The following is a 26,422-nucleotide window of genomic DNA, read 5'->3' as shown; positions in this document are numbered from 1 at the left end:
CCAGTGGATAGAGTTTTTGAAGCAGTGTCCCCCCAGATTTGATGATATTTTTTAACCCCCACCCGGAGCACCCTTCCCCTGCCAGGTGTCCTGGCCTCAGTGGTGTTCCGAGGGAGGGGGCCATGTCCCTGGGTGCCACCCTGGGGGGGGGGGGACTCCAACCAGGCCCGCCTCCTCGGAGCCTTCCCCCTCTGACAGCCCTGCGTGCTGACCCACCCAGGCCCCCCCCCCTCAGTACACCACTGCTCCCCGGCTGGCAGAGCCCCCTGCCTGGCTGAATACCAGCTCCCCAGCCCAAGGTGCAGTGACATACTAAATGGGGAGAGCGATGCCCCCTGTGCTGGTCTGGGGGGGGGACCATCCTCAGAGGAACCATCCCCCTGCTGACATCCCCGCAGCGCTGACCTAGCTCCTCTGCCTTCAGCCCTGTGCTGGGATCGACTAGGGATGGGAGCCATGGGCTGGGCTGGCACAGCCACCAGGAATGTAAGGGGTAGTTGCTCTGTGGAGAGCCGGCTGGTGCCCCTCCCTCCTGAGGGCATGGCCCGCTCAGTATGCCACTGCCGCCGCACCTACCCACCCACCCCACGGCGGAGTGGGGAAGAGCGGGAAACAGGCCTGCCAACCCTCCCGTGGGGTGCTGCCGCCAACGGGGAGCAGTCATGCTCCCCCCCATTGGATGCCCTAACCTCCCTACCACTTGCCTCCCCCAAATTAAATATTCAAACTCCGCCTATGCTTGAAACCCATTCCACAGTTGGACTTCATTGGTGCCCACTTAGACTCGCTGAAAGCCAGAGCATCGCTACCAACGAACAGATTTCTCACCATGACAAATCTAATCTCAGTGACGACCAGTCTGAATATATCAGGAGGCACATGCCTTCAACTTCTAGGCTACATGGCCACAACCATGTTCCTAGTACAACACATGCACTGCCTTCAGGGTTGGTTCACAATCATTTAAAGATCACACAAACATGGTTTAAACAGACTAGTCAACCAAAGTCAGACTTTCTACACTGGTGGACACAACGGGTGTTCAGGGATCCCTTTTACACAGGATCCACTTTTGGTGATGCTCACAACAGATGCCTCATTGATAGGCTCTGGAACCCACCTTGAAACATCATATGGTTCAGGGTCAGAGGTCCCCCTCCAAAACAAGCCTACACATAAATATACTAGAACTCCATGCAGTTCGCAATGTATGCGTTCAAAACGAGAGTCCTGTAAAGACTAACAAATTTCTGCGGGCATAAGCTTTCGTGGGCTGCAACCCACTTCGTCAGATGCATGAAATGGAAATTACAGATAGGAGGTGTATATATATATACATATACATCCAAGGGTACAAAACATAACAATAGGGAGGGCAAGTGCTAACAAAGTCAGTTCAGTTAGGGTAGATGAGGCCTATTCACAACCGTTGATTAGAAGGGAGAATGTGTGAACAGTGACACTTCTTGTAATGTGATACCCATTCCAAGTCCCTATTCAGACCCAATCTGAGTGTGTCAAGTTTGCAGATGAGTTCCAGCTCTGCAGTTTCTTGCTGAAGTCTGTGTTTGAAGTTTTTTTGGTAGACGTATGGCAACTTTCAAGTCAGCTACAGCGTGTCCAGGGCGATTGAAGTGCTCTCCTACTGGCTTATGGATGTTACCATTTTTTATGTCTGATTTGGGTCCATTTATTCTTGTGTAGTGACAGTCCAGTCTGGCCAGTGTACATGGCAGAGGGGCATTGCTGGCATATATTACATTTGTCGATGTGCAGGTAAATGAGCTTCTGATGGTGTGGCTGATGCAGTTAGGACCTGTGATGGTGTCACTAGAGTTGATGTGCAGGCAGAGTTGGCAACGGGGTTTGCTATATATGGGGCTCTGGGGGGGGGGGGGTGTGTGTGTGTGCCGGAGCCAGCCCTACGGGATCTGGTAAGGGGAAAAAGTTCCAGGTAACCGTGCACGGAGGTGTGGACACACCTATAGTGGAATGCACATGAGCAACACATCTCGAAGAACATCAGTTACTGATAGGTAACCTTGTTTTTCTTTTCAGAAAAAGCAAATTTGTCAAAATGTAACATTCCATTGGGAATGTGTCCATTTTTTAAAAAAAGTTACCTTATGGAAATATGTTTAGATTTTGTTTCAAAAAAACTTTGTTAAAATTTGAAAATAAATTTTTAAAAAATCAAAACAAAATGTTCTTGGTTGACCCAAAAACTTTTTTTTCAAATTTTGTTTAAAGAGAAATTTTGAAATTCAACAGTTCATTCTGATTCAAACCAGAAATGCCCATTCCCAGCCAGACCTTAAAGTACAGATCGGCACCAGTGGCTTAGTTAGGAAGAGGCTGCCCAATGCAGATACACACCAGAAAAAAAGGTACAAGCTTTCCATTTAGAACAGCAGGTATTCTGCTACTTAACTTTCCATATTCACGAGCACTAGAAGCCCTAGTAGTGGATAGACAGAACTCTATGAGGGGAAAAAACAGCATGCTTTCCTAAAAGCAATCAACCTGGATATGTGTTTGTAGTGAGAAGTTCACTATAATGGCTGTCTGGGAGAACAAGGCTTCCTTGTCCTGTATGTCATTTAAACTTACATACCATGAAAATGCCTCGTGGTTTCCTGTGCATGTTTGTACTTTTGAGTGTTCTAATCAGAATAAAGCTGTATGCCAGGAAACTTGATTCTCTAAAGAATCCTTTAAGCTGGGAGGCCTGGTCATATGCATATGATGTTTTATTGAACAACATACATTAGAGGAAACAAAGCACACTCCATGTAAAAAAAAATTTTATTGACATGACTGATTGGTATTCTATGCATTTGATTAAACTGATAATCTTCAGCTTTCTCAAAGACAGGTGCAGAGTAAGAAACACTCCCCAAAAATGAAGTCTGAGTCACTTTCACTATTTTTCTTTGTCCGTTTTGCCTTAAATTCAGTATTGAACAATTAAGTCAGATTTCTTATTTCACTTGTTTACTCATTTAAGAATTCTGCCCCAGTTTTGCTAACTTTCAGGGAAAGAATTGCTATACTCTTTTAATATTAACCCATCATGGTTAAAACCTTATGGTACAGCTGTGACTGAGGTTTTATTTGCTTTGTTTTCATTATATTCCAATGGCTGGAATGGTTCGTTAAGGTAAACTGAAAGGGCCTAACTCAGTTAAAAACATATTTAGAGGAGTCCAAGGAAAGAAAGCAGTACTATGATGTATGGCTCTTTAAATAAATACGGAAATTGTTGAAATAAAAAATTAAGTTACTTCCCTTACAGCCTTCCTGGCATCTCTGCCAGAGCAGCAACTTCCATCACAGGCACCATTAAGAGAAAAAATATGAATGAAGACGAAGGTTTAGAAACACAAGCCAAAATAATAGCATCTCTCTATTGGATGGAGCAGTCAAGAAGGGTTCTTGCTCTAATTTTGTTGACCCTGAGGACCTATGGCAAAGGCTTATTAAACACGTAGCAGGTACTGAGTCTTTCAAAATGTGTAGCTGTGCTGTCATCACCGTCTCTGAAAAACCAAAGAAAGCAGCAATGTCTTTGTTAAGTGCTTTATTTCAAGTGGCTGTATAGATCACTCATCATTTGATCTTACAGGATCAGACTAGGTTGGGGGTACTTTTTTTAGGCTTTTTCAATTCACCTTTTAATCAGCAATGTATTTAACAGACATTCTAACCAGCAAGAATGAATTCTTACTAAACAATACACAATGCAGCTCTAATCTGGGCCTGGAAACTAGGTCTATGTCATAGCTAGTCTCTAGTGGATGGGCTTGCCAGTATGATGATATATCATAAAGTCTATGGCAGCTGAGTCAGACTCCAGTTTGGAAAATGTATGCTGGAGATAAATAAAAGCGATCAGGGTCCAAATTAAAGGTGTCTAAATACATAATCTCACCGGTAAAGGCCATCTCATTCACTGCAGATCCATAAATAGCACTTACGTGTAGTATCACAGAAGTGGATCTTTATTCATCCCACATAAATAAATTAATTTTTTTAAAAAGAAGGGGGGGGGAACAAAAAGAGGGAGAAACTTTTTTTTAATATAAAAGTAATGCTCTAATAAAACTAACTACACTGCTGTTATCGTTCAGCATTTACTTTGGTCTGCCGCAGTAAAACATGTATTTCTTCAAAATGCTGCTTCTGCCAACACTGTCTTGTACTGTCTTCACAATAGACAGGGACTCCTTTGCACTCTAACTGTAATTCAGTTTGAGCTCCCCGATCCTTGAAATTCAAAGCAACCGTTGCATAATATTCTGGAAGAAGAGACGGTCCAATATTCAGTAATATGTTTATTAATAACCTTTGTTTTAAAACCTGATGTATAGTAAAGCAAACTTTTATTAAACTAAATAAAATTCAATCTTTCATCAGCTCAGTTGCTGCATCTTGTACATAAATGTACTTATTGCTCTTACAAGAACAAAGACAGAACAATCTCCTTACTTCAGTGGGCCTAACACCGGGCATTATATCGTGCTCGCTCAAAATTTAGCCCCAATTTAAAATGGAATTAGGCCCCTTTGAAAATCCTACCCGTAAATACTATGGTTAGAACAAAGACATACCATCGGGCCAGTTCCTGCATCTCCATTTCATGACAATCCTTTGGCTGCGTAACTGTAAGAAAGATATCGATGTACAAACATCATGGCAAAACTAACAGTCGCCCCCTGCCGTTTTTCAAGAATTTCACATAAGGGCCTGATGTCCCTTTCCATGAGGAGCCTGGCTGGTACTGGTCAAGAATTTTCCAATGAGAAAGTTTTTCCATCATAAAAAAGGGTTTTGTCAAATTAATTTTTTCTATGAAAAAGCTGGTTTAGTAAAAGGTTGTTTTCCACAATTCTGAAACAAAATTTTGGGGATTTATCCTATCAATTTCTGACTTTTCCAACTAGCAAAAAATTGAGAAAACAGTAAGTGTGAGGGAAAACACTTAAAAATCCCAGTTTTTAATCCACCTCTAATCATGGCACTCCTAACTGGGCACACTCGTCCCTACTTTCTCTTAGCAATGGAGAAAGGTCACTTGTTCATGCATATAGCCACAGATCTAATCAGCAGCCTTTGATAATAGACCTTAGCAGGGTTGAGTGGGATTACTGCATTGGTTCTGTATTTTCCTCCAAGGAATTGCAGAAAAAAGGGGAGGGTAACTGATCACCCACCTCTAGAGCCCTCTATTCTGCCACTCACCCTGCTCAATGTGCCTTTGAGGCCACTGGATGAGACAGTGATGAGACAGTTTTTATAAGCTGATGCATAGTTCTAGATCTCCTTTCCATCAGTTCTAGATTGTGTCAGGTCTCAGCAACTGGCTGAAATAGGGAACTGAAAGCCAACTGGCAGAGGCTTGCTCCAGAAGACAGATGTGACAGTGGTTGATTTAGAGCAGTGGTGCAGTCTCCCATTCAGGGAGTTTGCTCATCCTTCAAGGAAGTTTACAAATAAGGGTATTTTTGTATTCACAACTGTGCTTAGAGTCAAGGTAGCTTCAGTGATTAGAAGTGTCTCTTCCATTTGTGCTTAACATAACCACTGTAACTATTTCTCTACAATTCGGAACTTGCCAGTTACTTGGTTGTTGACTGGGGATGTTTCTTTAACTGTCACAGCTGTAAATCTGTGGAGCCTCTTTTTAAAGCCGGCTGTTGGCAATATCAAATGAATTATGTAATCAGTGTGTTCCCAAGTTTCAACATCTTTATTATAACTTGAACCACTGCGTGCTCAACCCCATTTGAGGAAAAGGGGGATCTCAAGATTTAGGAAATCTGAGGCATGCCTAAAAGATGACCTAGAACTAAATTCTCCAAAGTCAGCACTAATTTTAATTCCAAAAAAAAAAAGTTCTCTTAATTATGTTAGCTTAATTATTTGAATCAAATCCTGAGTAATTTAAGGGATTAGAAACAAGAATTGAAACACAGCTGAATGGTAAGTTAAAGGGCTTCAAAACAACTTTTTAAAGGTATCAGGACACAGCATTTTTCCTAGGTCTTGTTTTTTTTGTTTAAGTAACAACTTTCGACATTCAGAGTGGTGATGCCACTGATCTCTGACAAGAGAAGAAATGTTATTGGGACATGCTCCCTAATCAAGGTCTAGATTTCCCAGGTGATTTACAGAGAAGGCTCCAGCTGTGTGCAAATCTACTTATTTCGTGTAAACGAAGGGTGCCACTTTCTTTCCCCAACACTGTATAGATGCTCATTCTTTGGTATTTATGTAGGATTATAGAAGGACCCTCCACAGGCTTCAGGGGCTGAGGTGAGAGGAAGGTAGAGCATTGCTCTCCATGGCACTATTCTTTGCTGTGTGATTAGTTTTTGTGTAGCAATCCAGGGTGAGTTAATACAGGTCTACACTATATTACCTTCCTCAGAGCCCCCTCTGGAGCTGCCACTATGTAGCTGTAGGGGAACGTAGCAAGGGACAGGGTAGCTTCTGCACAGAAAGGGGTCTGCTTCTCCAGAGAGCCACATGTTTGGTAAGTGGCACCATCTCTAATCTGTAAATTCAATCTCCAACCCTCCTATTAAAGGAGACAGTGATAGAAAAACTCAAAGGCAACTGCAGTTTTCTTCCCACGGTCCCAAGTGAGAATTTTCCCACATGATGGATAATCTGGGCCAGATAAGGAAAGAGTCAGGAATCTTCTACATGGTTATATTTTGGTTTTTATGACACAATGAGCCCTGAAATAAGTCTGCATTAGAGAAACTAAAGCAAGATTAGATCTTACTCAGTATTCTCCTCTGTGGAATAGTAATTTAAGCAGCTTCTGGATCCAAAACCCACCAGTGAGAGACTCCAAAAGGGCAGAACAAGGCCTTGAATTTTTAAACTGCCAGGTTTCAACTTACCAATTCTATATATTCACCAGTAACACAACCATCAAACATTTGAAGTTTCCCTCCCTTTTCGGCTTCGATCACAGCATGACATTTAGAAAATTTCTGCACCAACTACGAAAACAAAAAGCAAACATACATCATGTAAGAATTTAATCAGCTATTAACAACATGTAACCTCAGATTTCTGGCTAGCTTAGTGATACATAATGCATCCTGCCAGATATGGGGATGAACTAAAAGGGCTACTGGAGACTCCTAACACCAATGGTTCTGTGACTAATGCATGGCTCTCTAAAGGCCATTTTATGTCCTTGAATTTGAAAAAGCTACAGTCAAATAAATCAATTTATCATTGATTTCACTAAGGTGCTCTGCTTTTTAAAAAAAATCATAACATGACTAAGTTACCAAGTGTTGAAAAATAAGCATGGTAGGTAGAAGGAGTAAACAATGAGGGTATGTGGAAGGGGCCAGTAGGTAAAACAGGTAGAGAGTTCAAAGCAAGTGAAGTGTCTTTAGCTATAGTTGGTTAAGAAACAGGCAGACTGATCTTCTTTCTGCCCTGATGAGATGGCAGCAACAATCTAGAGGCTGACACAGGGAGCAGGATTAATCGGAAAGTCACTGAGATGTTATATTCTCTATCCCATATCAGAAGGCTGACATTAATCCCCGAGCCTCCTGAGAAGTACAGTTTTTGAAGTATTAGCATTCCAATTTGCATTCTGAGGCTCTTTAGGAGGACACTGATGCAATCCTAATCTTGCTAAATTAGTACTTCTCCACAGTAAACCCTGCAAGAGTGGGTCTTTATATTCACAGGTAGATCTAATCATATCCATACACATACTAGCTAATGGAATCCATCTGTAAAATGGGGATAAGAATGTTCACTACATTTGTAAAGCACTTTGAGATTTGTGGATTACGGGTGCTTAGATAAAGGGTTAAGTACTTATTATTAACAAAAGGAGGACTTTAGAATCTGAGCTGAGTGAAAAGGAGACAGAGCTGTGTTTCACTGGCATACTAAGGACATGCAGCATAAAACTTCCCAATCTCTATTAGTCTGGCTTTAAATCCAGAGTGAACCAGAGGGGTGACAAAAACCAAAGGAGCTATTGTGGATGGATAAACAATGGCCCAGCACACCCTTCCAACAATGCTCAGAAAGAAAAGAACAAGACCACCAAAGGGCCATTCTGTCTACTTTGGAAAGAGCTGAAAGTGACTTAATACATCACGGTCAACGGTATTGAAAGCTGCTGGCATGACCAACAAAATTAGCAGACTCTTCCTATGACCATTGCTAGCTGGCCCGATTCACATCAGTACACAGACAGGGCTCAAAGAAACACACACACACACAGATAAACTAAACATCTCCATTTTGCTCTCCACTTCACACCATTATAGTTCTTTACCATCAAAGATAAAAGGTGTTCACAACAGCACTAATGGTGCAAACAGTAGTAGTTAGAATTAAAATGTAACCTACACTCTAGTATTATAGCTCGTAAATGGAAATAAGAAGTAGCTGATGATATTTCAGTCCCTGTTAGACCAGATTTCCCTCTCTTACGTACAAGTGAGAGTGTGCTAGTTGCACTGGGCACTATGAAAGTTACATATAATATTCCTCATTACTGATTATAATTAAACTCTTCAAATAAAATAACTGTTCTCCTTTCTGGTACACTGATCACTGCAGTTACATCACTAAGAACATATGGCCTGATGCTATAAAAAGGCTTCTTACCTCCTTGGTTATAAAGATGCTATAAAGCTCCTCTGCCAGAGTCTCAAACATCTCTTTCAGAAGTATCTTTACTGTTGGAATTTTTACACCAACTACGTCCAAAGAAATTGGTGAAACTGAATCCTGTAAAGCAATTCAGGATAAAGTGCCATTGTATGTGAATAGCAAACACAGATATATTCTAAAACTCTATACTATAAAACTTTGTACTAGAAAAACATTGTTAAAGTTGCAAAGTCAACCACTCAAAAGTTAGGGAAGGTCAGGATTAAAGCTTTCCATGCAACCTTAAGACTGCTCCCTTGTGCATTAATTACATGATAACATACTACTCTACATTAGGATTAGATTGAGTGAGCACCATAGTCGGGCACTAAGAAAATCTGTGGGAATCCTAACATGGTTTTGGTGACAGAATGTGGAATGAATTAATTAGAGGGAATGAGGGGAGCAGACAAATTTCAGCATCCCCCCCTTGAAGCTGTCGTTGTTACTGCCAGAACACTAGAAGGGAAGAACAAGGCACCTTTGATCTCCCTTTCATTGTCTGGAGGTTCTGTGGCCCAGCAATGATTCTATTTCCCCAACACGTGAGCACTACAGACACTGGCCATAACAAAGAGCACGCACAACATGTTAGTGAATTTAACTAACTCAATCCCAAAGGTTTTTTTAAAAGTGCACCAAATGCTTACTGTTATAGATGAACACTCCACATTATCGCACTAAGTATGTCTGCTGCTAGTCACAGAATAAATCTTAAATTCTCTGTTCCTCTTATGATGGCAGAGTTTGGGGCCAATCGCATCCATCTTTCCCAGTGGAATTTACATAGTAAAGCCAGCATACCTGCACATTATTCTCACTCAATTTTCTTTTAACTGCCAGTTCCTGACCAGCTGTAGTTTTGGTTGGTAGGATCATTCCCAGAGTAAACTCTGTAAATAGAGGAAGTAAAAAATACCATCTAATAGGAGGCCAAGATGTACACGCAGCCACATCCCTTGTCCCCACTACAGCCAACCTCTTCCCCCTCTGGTCAGAGCCCTTTTTATTTTGGTGAAAATCTAAAAGCCAAAATAGCCTGATTTCCACTAAAATCCGGCTTTTCCAGTTTTCTGATTTTTCACCAAAATCAATAAGAGTTCTGTTCATTTATGCCAAGAACATTCCCTGAAATTTTGAAATTGATTGGATACTTGTTTTCAGAAGTTATCATATTATAGAGAAAGAAATGCCATTGAGTTGAGCGTATGGCCTTGTTTTCCTCAGCCAATTAATTTGTAAGATCTTTAGGGCAAGGGCTGTATCTTCACATGTGTTGGTATAGCACCTACCACAATTTGGTTCTGGTCCTGTTTAGTGCCCCCGGACATTACTGCAAAATAAACATTTTACAAGAAATAATAAACTTTGAACATCCTGACTTTGGTGAGATTAAAACTTTAATTATAATTTTGCATTAAAATGAAGGCACTTGGGTTTGTTTTTGTTTTTAAAGTAATATGAAAACAGTTTCTACCACTCAGATGAAAATGGATCAATCTATTCAAGCAGGGAGATTGCACAAAATGGGCCCATATAGTGACAGTGTGAATAAATTATCTTAATGTACCTGTTTTAAGAGCTTTCAGATAATCTCTGAGAGCCTCCCTGACTTTTGAAGCTCCTTCTGTTCTCATAAGATCCTTTAGCTCATCTCCATCTCCTTTCTTCTTGCTTACACTTATCTACAAATAATAAACATACAAATCTAAGAGATGCTTTGTACATTTTGTTTTTCTGGAAAACAACAATGTTGGAAAATGCTATCTTTGATTTATTCAGAAGACCGGGTGCAGAATAGATATTTCAAGTGCAAACTTTCCTTTAGAAAAATAAATTAAAATAAAAAGTATCCAGTTTTAGCTTAAAGGCATGATAAAAGTGGGAAACACAAGCAATTTTGTCTCCATAATAACTCAAGGACTAGCCAGGAGTTTAGATAGATTTCTCCCCCTATATAGCATGAGAGACCATAGTATCAGCTACATCATTAGGCTAGCACCAAAGAAGAGTCCTTAAGTTTAAAAAATGACCAAGGGTGAGGCAAACATAGGGCTCAATTCTTAACTCAAACATATGCCTCTGTATTGCCATGAACTGCATCTTGTAAAGTCAGATACTATGCATGCTTAGTAGCTAACTTTGGAAGATTATGTATTTACGTATAGGAGGAGAGAAATAAGTCCTTAATGTTTTTGTTTCGTGACATCTTTTATACTAAAGATAGACTAGCCAAGTCATGTTATTCCCCCAGGTATTTCCAGATTAAGCTATTTTTTAAAAAAAACCTCTGGTAACTATTATTTAGTTAACTGAAAATTTAACGGCAACCAAATGTATTGATTTTATTTAAAAATTCCTGCCCTATATAACTATGTTAATATTTTATGCCTACCTCTGTATCGTCAACCTCGTTTTCTTCTGACAGGTTAGGAATTTCAACAGATCCCTTATGTTTCTCACCAGATTCTTTCATTGTACCTGTATTAACAGAATGAATTCTTACATGTAATAAGTGAAGAACTATATTTTCCATAGTAGCAGTTTTACCCTTATAATTGCTTTCTGCAGAACTCCTATAAAAAGGATGGATTACTCACCTTGCATTAACTTGAGTTCTTTGAGAGGTGTTGTCCCTGCGTGTAGTGTATTCAGCTTTGCATACCCTCCATGTGCCCAGGACCAGAGATTCTTGCATAGCAGTGTCCGTCTGTTCCACATATGCACCCCCATACTCTTCATGCTCCGCACTGAGGGAATAAAGGGGGCTGCCAGACCACTGCCATCATAGTTCCTTCTCTAACCCAACAGTGGGAAAGGAGGGTGGGTAGCGCACTACACACAGGAACAACAACACATCTCGAAGAACTCAAGCTAACATGAGTAATGCATCCTCCTTCTTTGAATGATTGTCCCTACATGAAGTGCACTTCAGGTGATTCACAAGCAGTGTCTCCTGGAGGTTGGTGCCTGCAGTTCTGCATCACAACAGATTGCAGAACTGCTCTGCCTAGAGAAATATCAGAAGCAACTCCGCTTGTACCAGCGCATAGTGTCTGCAGAGAGCTCCAAGTCGCTGCTCTGCAGATGTCAGTAATAGGACATTGCTATGGGAAGATACCAGTGCTACCTAAACTCAAGCTGAGTGTGTTCATAGGCTGACCTCAAGGGAGAAATTGTTCATCTCATAGTAAGATGTATCCTAAGATCCATTTTGATAGCCTGTGGGAGGAAATGGCCTCTCCTTTCACACATTCTGCAAATGTGACCAAGCCTGGGAGACTTTTGAAAGGACTTTGTTCTTTGCAGGAAAAAGGTAAGAACCCTATGCATGCCCAGCGAGTGCCATGCCACCTCTTCCTAGCTAGAAAGAGGTTTAGGATAAAAAACCGAGAGATGGATACGCTGGTTGATGTGACACCACCCTATGGACAAGCTTAGGATGCAGTCTCACAGATGCCTTGTTCTTGTGGAAAACTGTATGGAATAGGTGGGTCAGCCATGAGCATCCCTACCTCCTCAAGTCTCCTGGCTGACCTGACAGTGATCAAAAATGTTCTCCTCACAGACAGATGTAGTAGAGAATAGGATACTAAGGTCCTCAAATGGTGACTTAGTAATGGTTGATAACACAAAGTTCAAGTCCCAGGCTGGCACTGATTTTGCCATTGGAAGGAAAACTTAAATCATACCCAACAGGAAGCAGACAGTGACTAGCTGGGAAAACACAGAGTAAGCGTCTACCAGCAGATGAAATGCACTGATGGCTGCAAGGTGTACTCTGAGTGAGCTAAAAGACAGCCCTCCAAATTTAAGGACAAAAGGTAGTCCAGTACATTCAGAATCTTTGCCTGTGAAGGGGGAATGTTTTGCCCTGTTGGTTACGCCAAAACAAAAATCTTTTCCACTTTGCTATGTAACATTTCCTGGTAGAATCCTTTCATCTGCTGCTCAGGATAGTCTGGACATCAGCTGAACAGGCCTCCTCTAACTCCAACAACCATACAAATACCATGCCTACCATGTCCTTTGTCCTGGGTTAATAGATGAGGTATCAGGAGAATGCAGAGGGGAGCTCAGAGAGATAGTTGCAGAAGTATAGAGTACTAAAACTGTCGGTCCAACCTGGTGCTATGATGATAAGTTGTGCTTTGTGTTGTTTTATTTTCCTCAGTGCCTGAGGTAAAAGGGGAATCGAGGGGAAAGGGGTATTGCAAGGCTCCTGACCATTGTATGAGAAACGCATCACCCAGCGAGCCTGGTCTACAACCCACTCTGAAACAGAACTACTTATACTTGTTGTTCACAAGGGATGTAAAAGAGATGCATGGATGAGAGACTCCACACCCAAAACACCTTCTGGAGAGTCAGGTCATGCAGCTCCCACTTGCACTCTGTGGAGAACTGTTTCCTCAGAGAATCTGCCAGAGTGTTATAGATCCCTGGCAGACGGACAGCGGTTGGGTAATCTGAATGGGAATACATCAGTTCCATGGATGACTTTCACTCGTCTCTGCTTGTTGATACGATAAGCCACCTGGATTGACTGGCCACAGATGCACGGGAGGAATCATTCACAGGCTAATTTGACAGCTACTCTAACATTGATTTGAAGCACAGACTCCTGTGGGGACCATGTTCCTTGGGCAACCTGTCCCTCCTTGTGAGCCCCTCAGCCTAAGAAGGACGTGTCTGTGGTCAGTCTTTATTGAAAGTAGGGAGCTGAACAGTACTCCCACACATTCCTTTGCTCTGTCCTCCCACCAGGTAAGAGAGACTAAAATCCTTTGGGGAACCATGACTAGCTAGGTGAGATGTGTTTGCCCAAAGCCTTCACAAAGCAAACTGCATTTATTCTTAAGGGCAAAAGCATTACAGAAAAAAAAAAAAAACATATAAACCCAAAAGTTCCTATACACATGCTAAAACTGACCCATCAGTCTCATGGGGCTAGTAGGCCAAAGTCTTTCCAACCCTTCCTCAAGGGTTGGTGCCCTTTGAGACAGAAAGTCATGCCCATTTGCTGGATCAGAAAGAAGGCTGGTTGGTAACTGGTGTACACTCTTATAGCCCTTGAGAAAGAATTAACCACAGGTGCCGGACCCCAGTCATACCTGCTAGGAAATCACAGTAAGGTACAGAGAGAGACTACAAGCCCAAACCTCCAATATGAAGGGAGAGAGACGCTGGTCTCCACCCCAAAAAAGGTGATGGCTGGGAAGCCTAATACATTAAGTGGGTGCCTCAAGGAATAAGGGAGGGAAGGGTCAAAGGTGCAATTATCCCTGAAACTGTGACACATATGGTGGCAGAGAGTGAGCATCTGTAACAGTGTCAGCTGCATAAATGCCAATAGCAGTGAAAGCAAGTACCCTAGAAGGGAAAGGCACAGAGAAAAGTCTCAATAGCCTTTTTGGGAAAGGAATAGCAAAAAGAGAGCCAGGGCAAAATGAATTGTGAACATCTGAAGACAAATTAGCTGGCTGAGCTATGCAGAGAAAGGCAGCTCAACACTGAGGATCAGACAAAGATACAGCTAGTGGATTTGCTGTAGTTTATGACCGGAAGCAGAAAAATGGTTCAGGTCCACAAGGAACTCCCAGCCCATTAGTAAAGGGTCCTGCAGGCACGGAAAAATATTGGAACCAACCCCCTGGAGAGAAACAGGGAAGAGGCTGACAGAGGCAGCAGCGATGTTGCACTCAGATGGAGTACAGCACTGAACCAGGAGCTGTGGACAGTTCAACAGTTAGAACAGGAGAAGCTGCAGCATGAGAGGGATTGAGTATGTCTGAAAATCCAGCAGCTTGCAGACTGGGAGCACCTGTGTGAGAGACAAGGCAAGGAGAACCAGCGCCAGCGAAGGAGAAGGAGAAAGAAAAGAAGCACTGTCATCTTGAGATAGAGAGACTGCACCAGCAGGACCTTAATCCAGTGGGTGGTACAGATTCCAGATTACTTGTTTATGTCTCCCTTCTCCCATGTACCCAGGCTCGGCTATCTCAAGTGTCTTGGAGCCAAATGTCTTGGAGCTGCCTGGGACCAAAGAAGAAGGGTCATTCCTACCTTTTCAGACTGACATACAGGGGAGTCTTCCCAGTCAGAGCTTGTTCCCACCTTCCTGGCTTCCTCCATGAGGAACTTCTGGAGCTGAAACTCCCTAGGCTGCTCAGTTCCGCTTCGGAATAACCTGTGGATACTGCAGCTGGATGGGACATAGCACAAGGGTTGGTGGCACTTTACGCAGTTTTTGAAACACACACACAAACCAAAAAATAAGAAACTGGACCCCCTAACACTATCTTCTGACTAACTATACTAAAAACTAAGAAAATTTTAAAAACTTTTAAAAATGTAATCCTGAGCACATGTACAACCTGAAGTGCACTACACATAGGAACAATCACTCGAAGAGGAATTAAATCGGCTGAAAAAACTAATGCGGAATAATAAAACACTGAAACTCATTAAGCTGCTTTTATATTAAAGAGATCATCTGTGACTTACTGATATTTCCCGTGTAGGTGCGTGAGTTTACAAACGCTTCCTCCCTAATCAAGCTTTGTGCTGCCATTCTGTCAATGTTCTCATCCTCATCTATCCACTTGTCAGCTTCTTGCTGAATCACCTCTGTGCCTTATTCCACACAACCCTTATGCATGTCGTGACCTCCCCTACACCATTATGTCCTTCTTAAACGCCTACCTCTGCTCCAATACTTAGAGTGAATCCAACTCAATTCTGTATGAAAAAACAATCCTATTTGTGGTTCCCTTCTCTTAATGTCAGTCTGTCTATCCTTAGAGTTTCTTGGAGCAAGGATCAGCCCTTTGTGAATGTCTGGAAAGCGCTTGGCATGTAATAGGTGTTAACATAAATCACCAAAAATATGTACACACACACAGAGCTATACACATCTATATTGCAGTTTAAAAATAGAAGGCCTGATCCTGAAGACACTTCTGAGAGCAGTGCTTGCTACTGCAGGTAGTGTCATTGACCTCAGTGGGACAACTCATGGTAGTAAGTGTTACACTAGAAAGTGTTTGCAGGATAAGACCCTTACGCCTTGTCTACACTTAGGGGTTCTCAACTTTCTCTGTCGGAGGCCCCTGAACATGCTATAAAAATTTCATGGTCTACCCATGCCACAACAACTGTTTTTCTGCATATAAAAGCCAGGGCCAGCGTTAGGGGGTAGCTAGCAAGGCAATTCCCTGGGGCCCCACTCCACAGGGCGCCCCACGAAGCTACGTTGCTCAGGTTTCAGCTTCAATCCCGGGTGGTGGGGCTTAGGGCCCGGGTCTTCTGCCCTGCACAGCGGGGTTTCAGTTCTCTGCCCTGGTCCTCAGCAAATCTAATGCCAGCCCTGCTTGGCAAACCCCCTGAAACCTGCTCGCGGCCCCCCCAGGAGCCCCAGATCCCTGGCTGAGAACTGACCATGTATGGTATGTGTAGCTACACACCACAATGAAAATAAGGAAGTGGGAAAGGTTCTGGCGGGGGGAGGCAGTGGGAAAAGGCACAAAAGCTGCCTGTGATGGGGAAAGCTCCAGCAGCAGGGAGCTTTCGGAGCCTTTTGCCACTGCCTCTCCCCTGCCAGAGTCTTTCCCCACAGCCAGAACCTTTCAGTGCAGCAAGGAAAGGCTGCAGCAGCAGGGAGGCAGCGAGTAATTACATTGATAAAAATGACAGTGCAAGGCACTCTGGGGTGTATAGAGAGCTGTGTAAGGGAGATACCCTAAGGTTCTGACATGTCTTTACTCTACTTGCCTCATCATCTACACTGCTATTTATACCCATTCTCGGGGTGCATGCACAGTACCTGTACTTTACGTGCTGCCATAAGTGAAGCCCTAGATCATGATCCTGGTACTTGTCACAAACAGGGAGACTGCTTATTGAAGACAAAGCAGCTCCGCACAGGCACAGCAGTTCACATGAATGCAAGAGTTGCAGGATCAGGCTTTAGTCCACACTGCTCTGCTCTAATTTTTTACAGTTCTGTGAACAGTTTATTAATGTGGCTTGGCCCTTACCACTTAAGTTTTTGCTTTAGTAAAGACTCCTCCCTATTAGTCTTAAAAAGTTTCTAGTTGTTCATTAAATTTATTCACCGATCAGATCTGGTTAAATGCTCTTCAAACTGTACTAGTGGCGTTTCCATTCTGCCATAGCACCAATTACCTTTATGTTGTCCTATGTCAGACCATTCAACTGCCCAGCAGCAAAGACGTTCATCAATGCTCACAGCAAAACCCTCTAAGATAAGCACCCTGCAGAATCATTTACTGCATTTTTGCAATCACACACTGCAGGGCCAGGCACTTCTGCAAAGACGTGAGTCAGCTTAAACGCACAGTCACTCACAAGTCCCATTTTCCAAATATCCAGATCCAACTTCCACTTAACTCAATGGCAAAACTTCCTTTAACAACTTTATGCACAGGACTGTGTCCTGAATGAGCACCAGACTATCCATCTAAAGAAGTGCCCAGGCATGAATATATACAGACATATGGCAGGTCGGGCTCACACTGTAGTAACCAAAAATACATTTATGTGCAGTTTCTGCTAACAAATATCTGAAGGAAAAATGAGATTTTTTTTCACCTCCTAGTCAATCATTGTGCCCCGCATAAAATCCATGTTTAGACTTCTTTTTTGAACAACAGGGGACATAACTACAGTTTGGCATTTCTAGCCACGCTTGCTGAGTGGCTAAGAGTTTAGGGAAGTGTTGGCAAACTTATGTAATCCTTGCAAAAAGCATCAACAAAGATGCAAATAATACTATCTGGAAGATCTAATTTATGACTAACAGTAAAAAAAGGTTTTTTAAACATTCAATTTTTATTTTATAAAAACTGCTAATAATGCTGTGCAAATCAGTCAGTTGGACAGACATACCTGTGCTGGTCAGTAAATTCTAATCTAAATATTTACTGGATAGAGCTGGTTGCTCAAAATGCTGCTCACTGGAGGTAGTGCTTTGAATTTGTAAATAGCACTTTGAGGCAGGCACACATTATTATTGTCATTTTACAGATGTGGCAACTAAGATACATTGGGGTAAAATTACTTGTCCAAAATCCAAAAGGTTCTAGCGTCAGAATTCTAACTAGTATCGATGAGTTTTTGGTTCCCAGTTCCACGTTGGATCCACTGGACCACATTACATCTCGGACAAGATTATTTCCAATATTAACCAAATTAACACTGAAAGTACCCTACTCAAAAGGACCTCAGATTTACTGGACTCCAGGTCAGCTTTTCTACAGGTAGTTTTTACAGGACATGTACAAAACACCTATTAAACCCACCACCATAATGGAAAGTTCTCCATTAAAATGAAGAATCCTAGTGATACCATGGGGATACAAATAATAGTTTTTAAATTTAAAAACGAAACTGATGTTTTTAGTTTAAATCAACTTTTATTTATTTAAGTGATGCTAGTTCTTCACTTTCTTTCAATTTTACAATCTATGTTGCTAAAGTGGATTTTTGTACCTTCTTAAATCAGGCTTTCCTAATATTTAGTGAATTTCAGATTTCACATAGATTTTGTTTCTGCTAAGAAATGTTCATTTTTAAAATAGTAGATTGAATGCAGACTATTATAGAAAAGGACTAGATGGAGGAAAAGAACTACTGCTTTAAGTTGGAGAATGTTCCATGACATCAAATGACCCAGAAGTTCCGATCTTACTTCTATTTCTGATCGGTCAGAGAACATGAGGGGGGTGACACAGACCGGCACTCATGATGAATCACAGCTCTTAGAACTCTCAATGAAATACTAGAATCTTCAAGCAAATATTCTTAAATACAGGTTCACAAAGGACTGTTGCATTAATACAAGGTAGAACACCAAATGCCTGTTAGATTAAGTGCATTTATCACAATGTAAGAATAGTTCATAATTGTTAACCGCTTCTGGTTTTCAGATCAGAAATGTATGGCAGGTAGGAAAAAACTATTTGGGAAATGTTTGTAGCAAGACAATTATAATGTTTTGTTCATCGTCTACAGCAATGTATAAAACTAAGCTATACAAAATATAGCATTTATAACTTAGTTCATTATAAATTTTAGATTTACAATTTCTTTTTCAAATTAAGCTGAGGCTTTGTAAAACTGAAATGTTTTATGCTTATTTGTTTAAATCACCTGATTTTTAAAATTGATTAACATTATTTAAACTGCCATGATTTAAATAGCTCCGCCCTGCATGATGCTACTCACGCCTCTCTCTAGATTAGTTCTTCTCAACACCCATATTGCTTGGATCCCAAGAATTAAGAATGTTTTCATTGCCCATCTTTACAACACAATTCTAAGGAGGGTATTCCCTTGTCAATATGCACACATATATGTACAGAAACCCAATTAACATGAGTGGGAGTTTCCTAAGTGTCACTAGTGTGTTATTGGGAGAGCAGGTCCCAATCCTGGTCCATTTTAAGTGGGATTTAAGCAGTGTAAACACTACATTTATAGTATCAGGTGGCCAAGTTACAGGAAGGCTGGGCAGCAAGACTCTGCATGCCATGTACACATCACTGGAAGGAAATCCATGAAATAGCTCATCAGCTAAATGAAGAGGGAAGGAAAGAAAATTGTAGATAGCCCACAGGAGTGAAAAAGCAGAAGTATTCACAGCACTGAACCACAATCCCACTTTGGGGCATTGGGAGTGAGAGGGAAATGGGAGTAGTAGTGAATGCAGCCTATCTCCTGCAGTAGTGGTTGAAGCCTGGCTGAGAGCTATTACAGCACTGCAATATCTGTGTACAATTTCCAAGGACAGTTTATATCAGCCATGCACTCTTCTTTAGGATTTGACCCTTAAAAGAAAAATTGTGGAGCACATCTATCACTGAAAAGTGATGATTACACAGTACTCATTGAAAAAAATGGTAGCACTTGCTAATGGATTCCTTGATCCATCAAGCAGATTTATTAATTCTCACAGGCTAGCTTCTCTCATAATTCACTAACCTTAATTTAAAAAAAAGTCTTGAAATTACACATATTCCTTTTTGCACTTTTCTTTACATACTGTATTACAAAGATGTCTATATCTTCTTTACACTGTTCCTGAATCAGTTCCTCTTGTTTCCTTGCTGTCACCATGAACACATTGAGTTCCTACAATAATTTTAAACAATGCAAACAAGTCGTAATAAAGCAGATCAAGATTGTCACAATGAAAACGCTTGCTTCTTGCAGAGTAAAATGAGTCATGTCTCATTAATTTATTTAAAAATAATGAATGGGAAGGTATCTGTTTTACAGTAATAAAAGTAAAGTATGGGGAAAAAATTCAAGAAAAAAAGACCAGTTTCAAGATTATTTCAAAATAACCTATTTTCGTAGCTCAGACGCAGTTCCTCTAATTTTCCTGCCACTTCAATTCCGTTTATGAAAATATTACTGCTTCTCCAACTCAACAGAGTTTACTTTCTAGAATAATCATTCCAGGAAACTTGTGCACACCACCAAACGAGGCCCTGATCCTGCAAGCAGGTTTGCATGGCCAAACCCATGCACCCCACACAGACCACCCCCACAGACTACCACTGACTTTAGGGGGCTTCTGGTGGATGGCGGGTCTGCCTAAAAGGACCTGTTGGGGCCTTCACGTGCAGATACGCTGTAATATTAGTCACACTTTACAGTGCTTTTTCAAGAGGAAATGTGCTAAACAAACCTGAAGCAACTTTTCCAGTCAGGTAAAGGATGCCAATTCATTGCTATTTTACGAACAGGTGAGACAAACATCTTCAGGGATGGTCTGTGTACACGTGGTCCCGCCTCAGCACGGGAGCCAGACTAGATGACATCTCAAGGTCCCTATGTTTCTAGGATTATGATGCTTTGAGCAGCAAAAGCGACTCTTCCGAGAGAAAGACATTCCCCAGTGGTAGCCTTCAGTCACAGCCCTACGAGTTAACAGCACTTCGGCTGGGCTAGCATCGGCGAGGGATGAAAAGAACGAACGTAAGAAACACACCCAGACATTCAGGAGGTTATTGCCCGATCCCAACAGGCGTCTGCTGCCTAACGGAGTCTGCAGCTTACACGGGATTCACACGAGGCTCCGCCTTCCGCTGCATCTTCCACGAGCAGTGCCTTACCTTTCCAGCTCAGCTGGATGTTCCACTCATAGAAGAAAATCAGCTTCCCTTTCCGGCTGTTGCAGGAGGCCTCCCCTTCCATTTGCCGCAGGCCGCTGATTTCACAGCTGCCGGCCTCCCCGTCCACCGCGATGCCCACCAGCAGCTGCTCCAGTTTGCTTTTCGACCAGCTGGTCGCGTCCCGCTCGGTCCTAGGGCAGAGGAGAGGCTGGGGGGTGGCGGCGAGCATCCCGGCCGGCGCCGCGTTACCGCGCCCGGCGCTCCCCGCCCTCGGCCCCGCTGCTCCCCCCTGAGCGGGCGGCCTCGCGCCGGGCCCTGGGCCCTGGAAGGGGCACGCGCCGGCAGCCGGCAAAGCCCGCGCTGCGCTTCCCCGCCACGCGCCCGCCCCGCTGCCCGGCCACCCCCGGCCCGGCCGCACTGCACCAGCCGCGGCCAGGAGCGGGGAGAGGCTGCCGCCGCCGCCGCCGCCGCCCGGGGATGAGGAGCCGCTCACCAGTGCCAGTTGTTCACGTTGGTAGCGTCCGCTCGCTCCTCCACGATCCAGCGCGGGTCCCCCTGGCCCCACTTGGCCATGGCGCTGCCGCCCTGCGCCCGCCCGCTGCACCGCTGCTGCTGCACCGCCGCTGCTCGGCCCCGCCTCCCGGCCGGTGGCTTCCGGCGTCGAGGCCCGAGACGAGCTAGCCAGAAGGTGCCAGAAGTGTCCCTCGCCCGGGGGCTTTGGAGCCGCTGCCGCCAGGCGCCAGCTTGCCGCGGGCAACCCAAGCCGCCTTACCTGACGTCCTGCGCCGAGCCCCTGCTCAGATTCTGGCAGCCGGCAGGAAATGGGGGCAGGGGCTGTGGCCAGAGCCCGCACTGCCCTTCCCACGCCCCCGCCACAGAGAGACACCTTCCGAGTCCAGGGCATGGCTGCATGGAGGGGGGGGAAACTGCTCTGCTGTAAGCAGAGAGGTCGGCTAGTAGCGGGCACAGATGCAGGAGGGGATACTCTAGGCCATCGTTTCTCAATCTGTGGTACACGTACCCTTGGGGTACATGAGACACAGACGGGGTACACAGCAAAAAAAACAGTTAGGGAAGGTGGGCGGCAGCCACCGGCTTCCCGCTCGGTCCCACCTCCTAGCTGGGAGGTAGACGGTAGCCGCCCCAGTCCTGGGAAGCTGGGTGGCAGCCGTCCATGCCGCACCTGGTCCCAGCTTCGAGGTGGGAGCCCGGTGGCAGCCTCCTGCACCTTGTGAGCTGGGCTCACAGCTGGCTGGCTGCCAGCTGTGCCTCGGCTCTGAGCAGAGAGACAGCCTCCAGTGCCCTGGCTTGAAGATAGGCAGCAGCTGCCTGCCGCCTGCCCGCATCCCCGGGTCCCAGCCTGCGCAGAAGCCTCCTCTGCCCCAGCTTGCAGCAGGTGGCAGTCGCCCACCTCCCAGGTTGGCAGCCAGGCAGCAGCTGTCTACAACTTGCCCAGGTGGCAGTTCCACTCCCCGGCTCAAAGCCCCGTGCCCAAAAAGCCAGGCGGAGAGCCTAGCGGCTTGCCCAGTCTGGAACTGGGGTCTACCCACAGGTTTACTTTTCAATTTCACTGCTCTAGCTGAGCAGTGACATTAACAGCTATGACAGCCCCAGATTTTACCAGTATAAAAATCTTAAGAGGGGCCCACACAGTGTGATTTGCCCCAGGTCCGCACCCATGGGGAGCACTGCTATCCACTCTGGGCCGTTAGTGCCTGCTCAGACCGCACAAGTTCTCACCTGTGTGAGGAGAACAGCACATGACCCCGCCATCAGGCCATAGTGATTGGCTGGCATTGACCTTTGCTCCTATATGGAGGAAGGAGGGGAGAAACAGCAGGGGGTTTTGTGGTCTGCCCCAGCCACACAGCATAGCAGAACTCTCCTGCTTTACGAGAAATACAGTAGTCCAGTGATAAAGGGGAAAAAGATTGTATTTCTCAGAGTGGAAAATTGAGTGTTGGGGTATTTATTAAAATTTTCAGAAGTTAGGGGGCACTTGCTACTTAAAAGGTTGAGAAACACTGCTCTAGGCCAATGGCCTTATCTGTTCTGTGGACATAAAAATTCCCTTAACACTTTTCATAAGAGAGTTTGGTGCATTGCCCTTGGCTAAAATTTCACTTCTCTCTGCTATTATTGCAGAGTACTGGGAGTTTGCTAGCTGCTTCCTTTCCTAATTTAGATGGGGCTGGATTTTAGTGCTTTCTGTATACTGTATTGTAATCCTTTGTCATCCCGCAGTGCTATATAAATATAATCCTATAATTTTGAGTATTTTAATGATGACAATGTTTATTTGTTGTGCATCGGTAAAAGCAAAAGGATATACAATAATTTGATAGTAGGGGAAAATGTTTTTCTTAATGGATGAAAAGTCATCACAGTTGGAGAATATTTTCTTAGCATGTCTGAAATAGCACAAAAAACTAATCACGTTTTAAAATATGATTGCTCTTAGGAAAACGAGTTTGAAGTATAATCATACGTGCTTTTGCTAAGCACATTCTTGATTTTCAGAAGCTGCAATCTTCTGTATTACTTATTTACTTCTCAGTCCATTTCTTACAGCATAAACATAGGAATCAAAATCTGGACAATGTTCCCATTTTTGTTAGAATAAAAAATATTTAAAATGACTTGAAGAGAAAATGATGTGATTCTCATAAGGAGGAGATACGAGTTCCCTCATTCTCCCTCTCTGTCAATGCTGCTATTAAAATGTCAAGATCGGGGTTATTTTGTTCAGTCTCTGGCTCCAAAATAAGTGCCACTTCTGCAAACCTTACTCCTTTCAGTTCTTTCCCATTATTATGCATTGTTGGATCAGGTATTAAGGAAAAAAGCTGTCCGATCATTTGTTTCTGTCAGAAAGCAAGTCTGCAAGAAATAATAACGAATAATACAAATGAGACAAAAAGTCATGAAGGTACAGAATTAGACAAGTTCTAAACAGGCAAACTACTTAGTCACCATCTTAACTACCTGCTTTTTTCTTTATAAAAAGTGGAGATGGGTGACTTGATCATTTTTGCTTAACCCTCTCACCAACCTGAGAGACTTCCTTCTAGTTCATTCAAACCCAGTAGAATCTGTGGTCTTCCTATCCAGTGCCCTAGACTCTTGGGGCCAAATCCTCAATATGCATAAATTGGCATAGCTAAATTTAAATAATTGGAGCTACTCTGATTTACACCAGCAGAGGACCTGGTTTCTCAGTGACTCATAGCTATATTGCCCCCCCCCCCCCCCCCCTAAGACTGCAAGATCCAGATCCTAATGGGACCCTGCCTTATTCTGCCCTTGGGCATTATATCAGAATGAATTATAGAGTTCCATAAATACCTTTTTAATTCAGGAATGTTTCTTTCAACAATATTGATCTTCTGACTAAGGATAAGTACCACAATATTGTCACTGGAACTGGGATCAATGGTTACCTATAAAATAATAAATTAATCACATGACATCTATATTTCATGTTTCCTACCCACATTTGTAACTTTTTTCATTCCCAAGACTGGCTTGCAAAATACTCTTTCTGAGGGTTGGGATAAAAATTAGAAGACATCAAGTATACACAGAACTTTTCCTCTCCATTACTTCAGTGGAAGTAAGAAGTTAAGATAGTTTTACAGGCAACTCCAAAAAGGTTTAAGAACCTACTAAATTATATCTGAAGAAACACGGAACTATGCTGTGTCTACAGATAATGTCTAGAGAAAAAAATGGGCAGAGACAAGATAAAACTAAAGTTCCTTCCATCTGGTATTCCCTATCCATGCATGCACATTTGTAGACAGACTTCCAAAATTAGGTCCGAACAAACATTTGTCTGCACTTAACTTATCTGTGCAAATACCAGGTATGCATGTGCAAAATCATATATCTGCATGTGCATATAGCCAGTTCAATGTGAACACAGCAGCTAGATAGTCCTGCATAACATGACTGTAACTTTAAATTTAAATTTTCGTTGCGATGCTTGAGATCTGCGTTGTAGGCTAAATTAATCACTGCAACTCTACTGAGTTACAGCAGTGATTAATTTGGTTCCATATGTCTAAACAGCCCTATGGACATTCATAGGTCAATTTTCATCCCAACAAATGGAGACATAAATCATATCACGTGGGTTGTTTGTTTTTAAATAGAATTTACAACATAGTAACCCACATGCAGGTCTTAACATTATACCTACTCTGTATAGGTACATCCTACAGTTTCATTGCTTAATATATTAATAATGAGATAGTCTTTCAAAAGTCTAACCTTGGTTGTACACAGTTTTGAAATGGAAGAAAAAGAAGAATAAATCATATATATTTTCTTATCCCTTACATTAACTGTTGCTTGTGTGACGAGTCCTTTCTCTGCTTGGTCTGCAGCTTCGCCTTTCAAAGGAAATGATCCAACCTTTCCTGTCACTGACATAAATCTGCCCATAAATCTGTATATTCATCAATGTCAAATTCATTGGTTTCACGATCCACCAAACTATAGAGCAGAAATCCGTTCTCTCCTGAAGCTGGGTCTGTGGGCTGGATTCAGAAAAGAAAAAGCAACAATAATGTAGCTGAAGCCTCAATCTGTGGCTTTTGGTCTGTAAACTGCTCTTCAGAGCCTGTGGCTTTCTCCCCCATTGGTATTTATAAAATCCTGTCATCCTGGGACCAGTCTGTATAATTTTTAAATGCACAGATCTGTGTGCTCCCTTCCATTAACACGAGTGGAGAGGGGCAGAAACCATCAAAATTGGGTTGAGGGTATAGAAGGGGGAAACAATGGCTCTATGAAATGCTTCCCACTGAAGACCCTACAACTACATGTCCATAGAGTAGGCACTATAAGAGTCAAGGGGACAGCACTAGGGTTGAGCGGAGCAGTGATGGTGGAGCAGGTGCATTTTGCAACATGTTCCCCATTGGGCCTGGTGGATAACTGCACAGATATCAGTGGTACTGCAACTGGCCAGCAGAAAATTTCCCTGATGAAGGGGAACTCTCATGAGATAAAAAGTTGCAGAACCAGCTCTTGCGTCCATGCCCACCCTCTGGATGGAATTATGTTGATTCTAAGTTGGTGTGGTGTCCTTTAGGAACCACACACCAGTGACATAAGTTAGAGCAGGCTCCTTAGGCTGCTCTAACTCACACCAAGGATGGGGCAGGTTTAGACCAGCTCACAGCACCAGGGAACTAAAGCCAGCTCCTTCATGGCCCCCCATCTTTCACATGCATTGAGTAAGATCTCAGATGCAATACAGATCTGGCCCAAAATTTTTAAAAAATGTTTAAAAATGGCTCCACTAATTCAGTTTAATGGCCAGCGTGGATGGAGCCCAAGTCTTTCAAAAGCCTTCAAATACTCAGAAAGGGCAGAAATATACTCTATCTGAACTTTAACAACTGGGAATTTGTATGGCACCGAGTTCAAGATCCGAACAGAGTAGGAATTGTTAAAAAATGCTGGCTTTTCATTTACATTTGTTAGTCTTGCCACATTTTGAGAAAACAGACCTTTTAAAAACAAATACATTAATTTAATTAAATCCTGTATAGTGCAGAACACAT

The 26,422-nt window shown here is 43.0% G+C and overlaps 1 protein-coding gene and 1 long non-coding RNA gene across 3 annotated transcripts; both read right to left on the bottom strand.

Moving 5' to 3' along the window:
• Positions 1-2,787: 2,787 nt before the first annotated feature.
• On the bottom strand, positions 2,788-22,132 carry LOC137164568 (activator of 90 kDa heat shock protein ATPase homolog 2-like). Of its 2 annotated transcripts, XM_067565436.1 has the most exons (10): positions 21,343-22,132; positions 20,850-21,040; positions 11,102-11,187; positions 10,277-10,391; positions 9,511-9,599; positions 8,662-8,784; positions 6,912-7,013; positions 4,611-4,662; positions 4,138-4,298; positions 2,788-3,539 (listed from the first exon to the last, which is right to left on the bottom strand). In XM_067565436.1, the coding sequence occupies exons 1-10, from the start codon at positions 21,420-21,422 to the stop codon at positions 3,531-3,533; spliced, it is 1,008 nt and encodes a 335-aa protein (XP_067421537.1). In that variant the 5' UTR covers positions 21,423-22,132; the 3' UTR covers positions 2,788-3,530. The 2 variants fall into 2 exon arrangements, with proteins under 2 accessions (XP_067421537.1, XP_067421536.1); XM_067565435.1 differs by lacking the exon at positions 2,788-3,539 and having other exon boundaries at positions 3,564-4,298; positions 21,343-22,129.
• A 475-nt stretch (positions 22,133-22,607) lies between these two features.
• On the bottom strand, positions 22,608-25,323 carry LOC137164567 (uncharacterized). The gene is made up of 3 exons (XR_010923120.1): positions 25,191-25,323; positions 24,195-24,289; positions 22,608-23,729 (listed from the first exon to the last, which is right to left on the bottom strand). It is a non-coding gene; the product is annotated as an uncharacterized lncRNA (long non-coding RNA).
• Positions 25,324-26,422: the final 1,099 nt, after the last annotated feature.

The sequence above is a fragment of the Emydura macquarii genome, unplaced genomic scaffold (genome assembly GCF_026122565.2).
Source record: "Emydura macquarii macquarii isolate MOO-44397 ecotype Brisbane River unplaced genomic scaffold, CSIRO-AGI_Emac_v2 contig_2676, whole genome shotgun sequence".
NCBI classification, from domain to species: Eukaryota; Metazoa; Chordata; order Testudines; family Chelidae; genus Emydura; species Emydura macquarii.
This window is presented reverse-complemented; position numbering and strand designations above follow the sequence as displayed.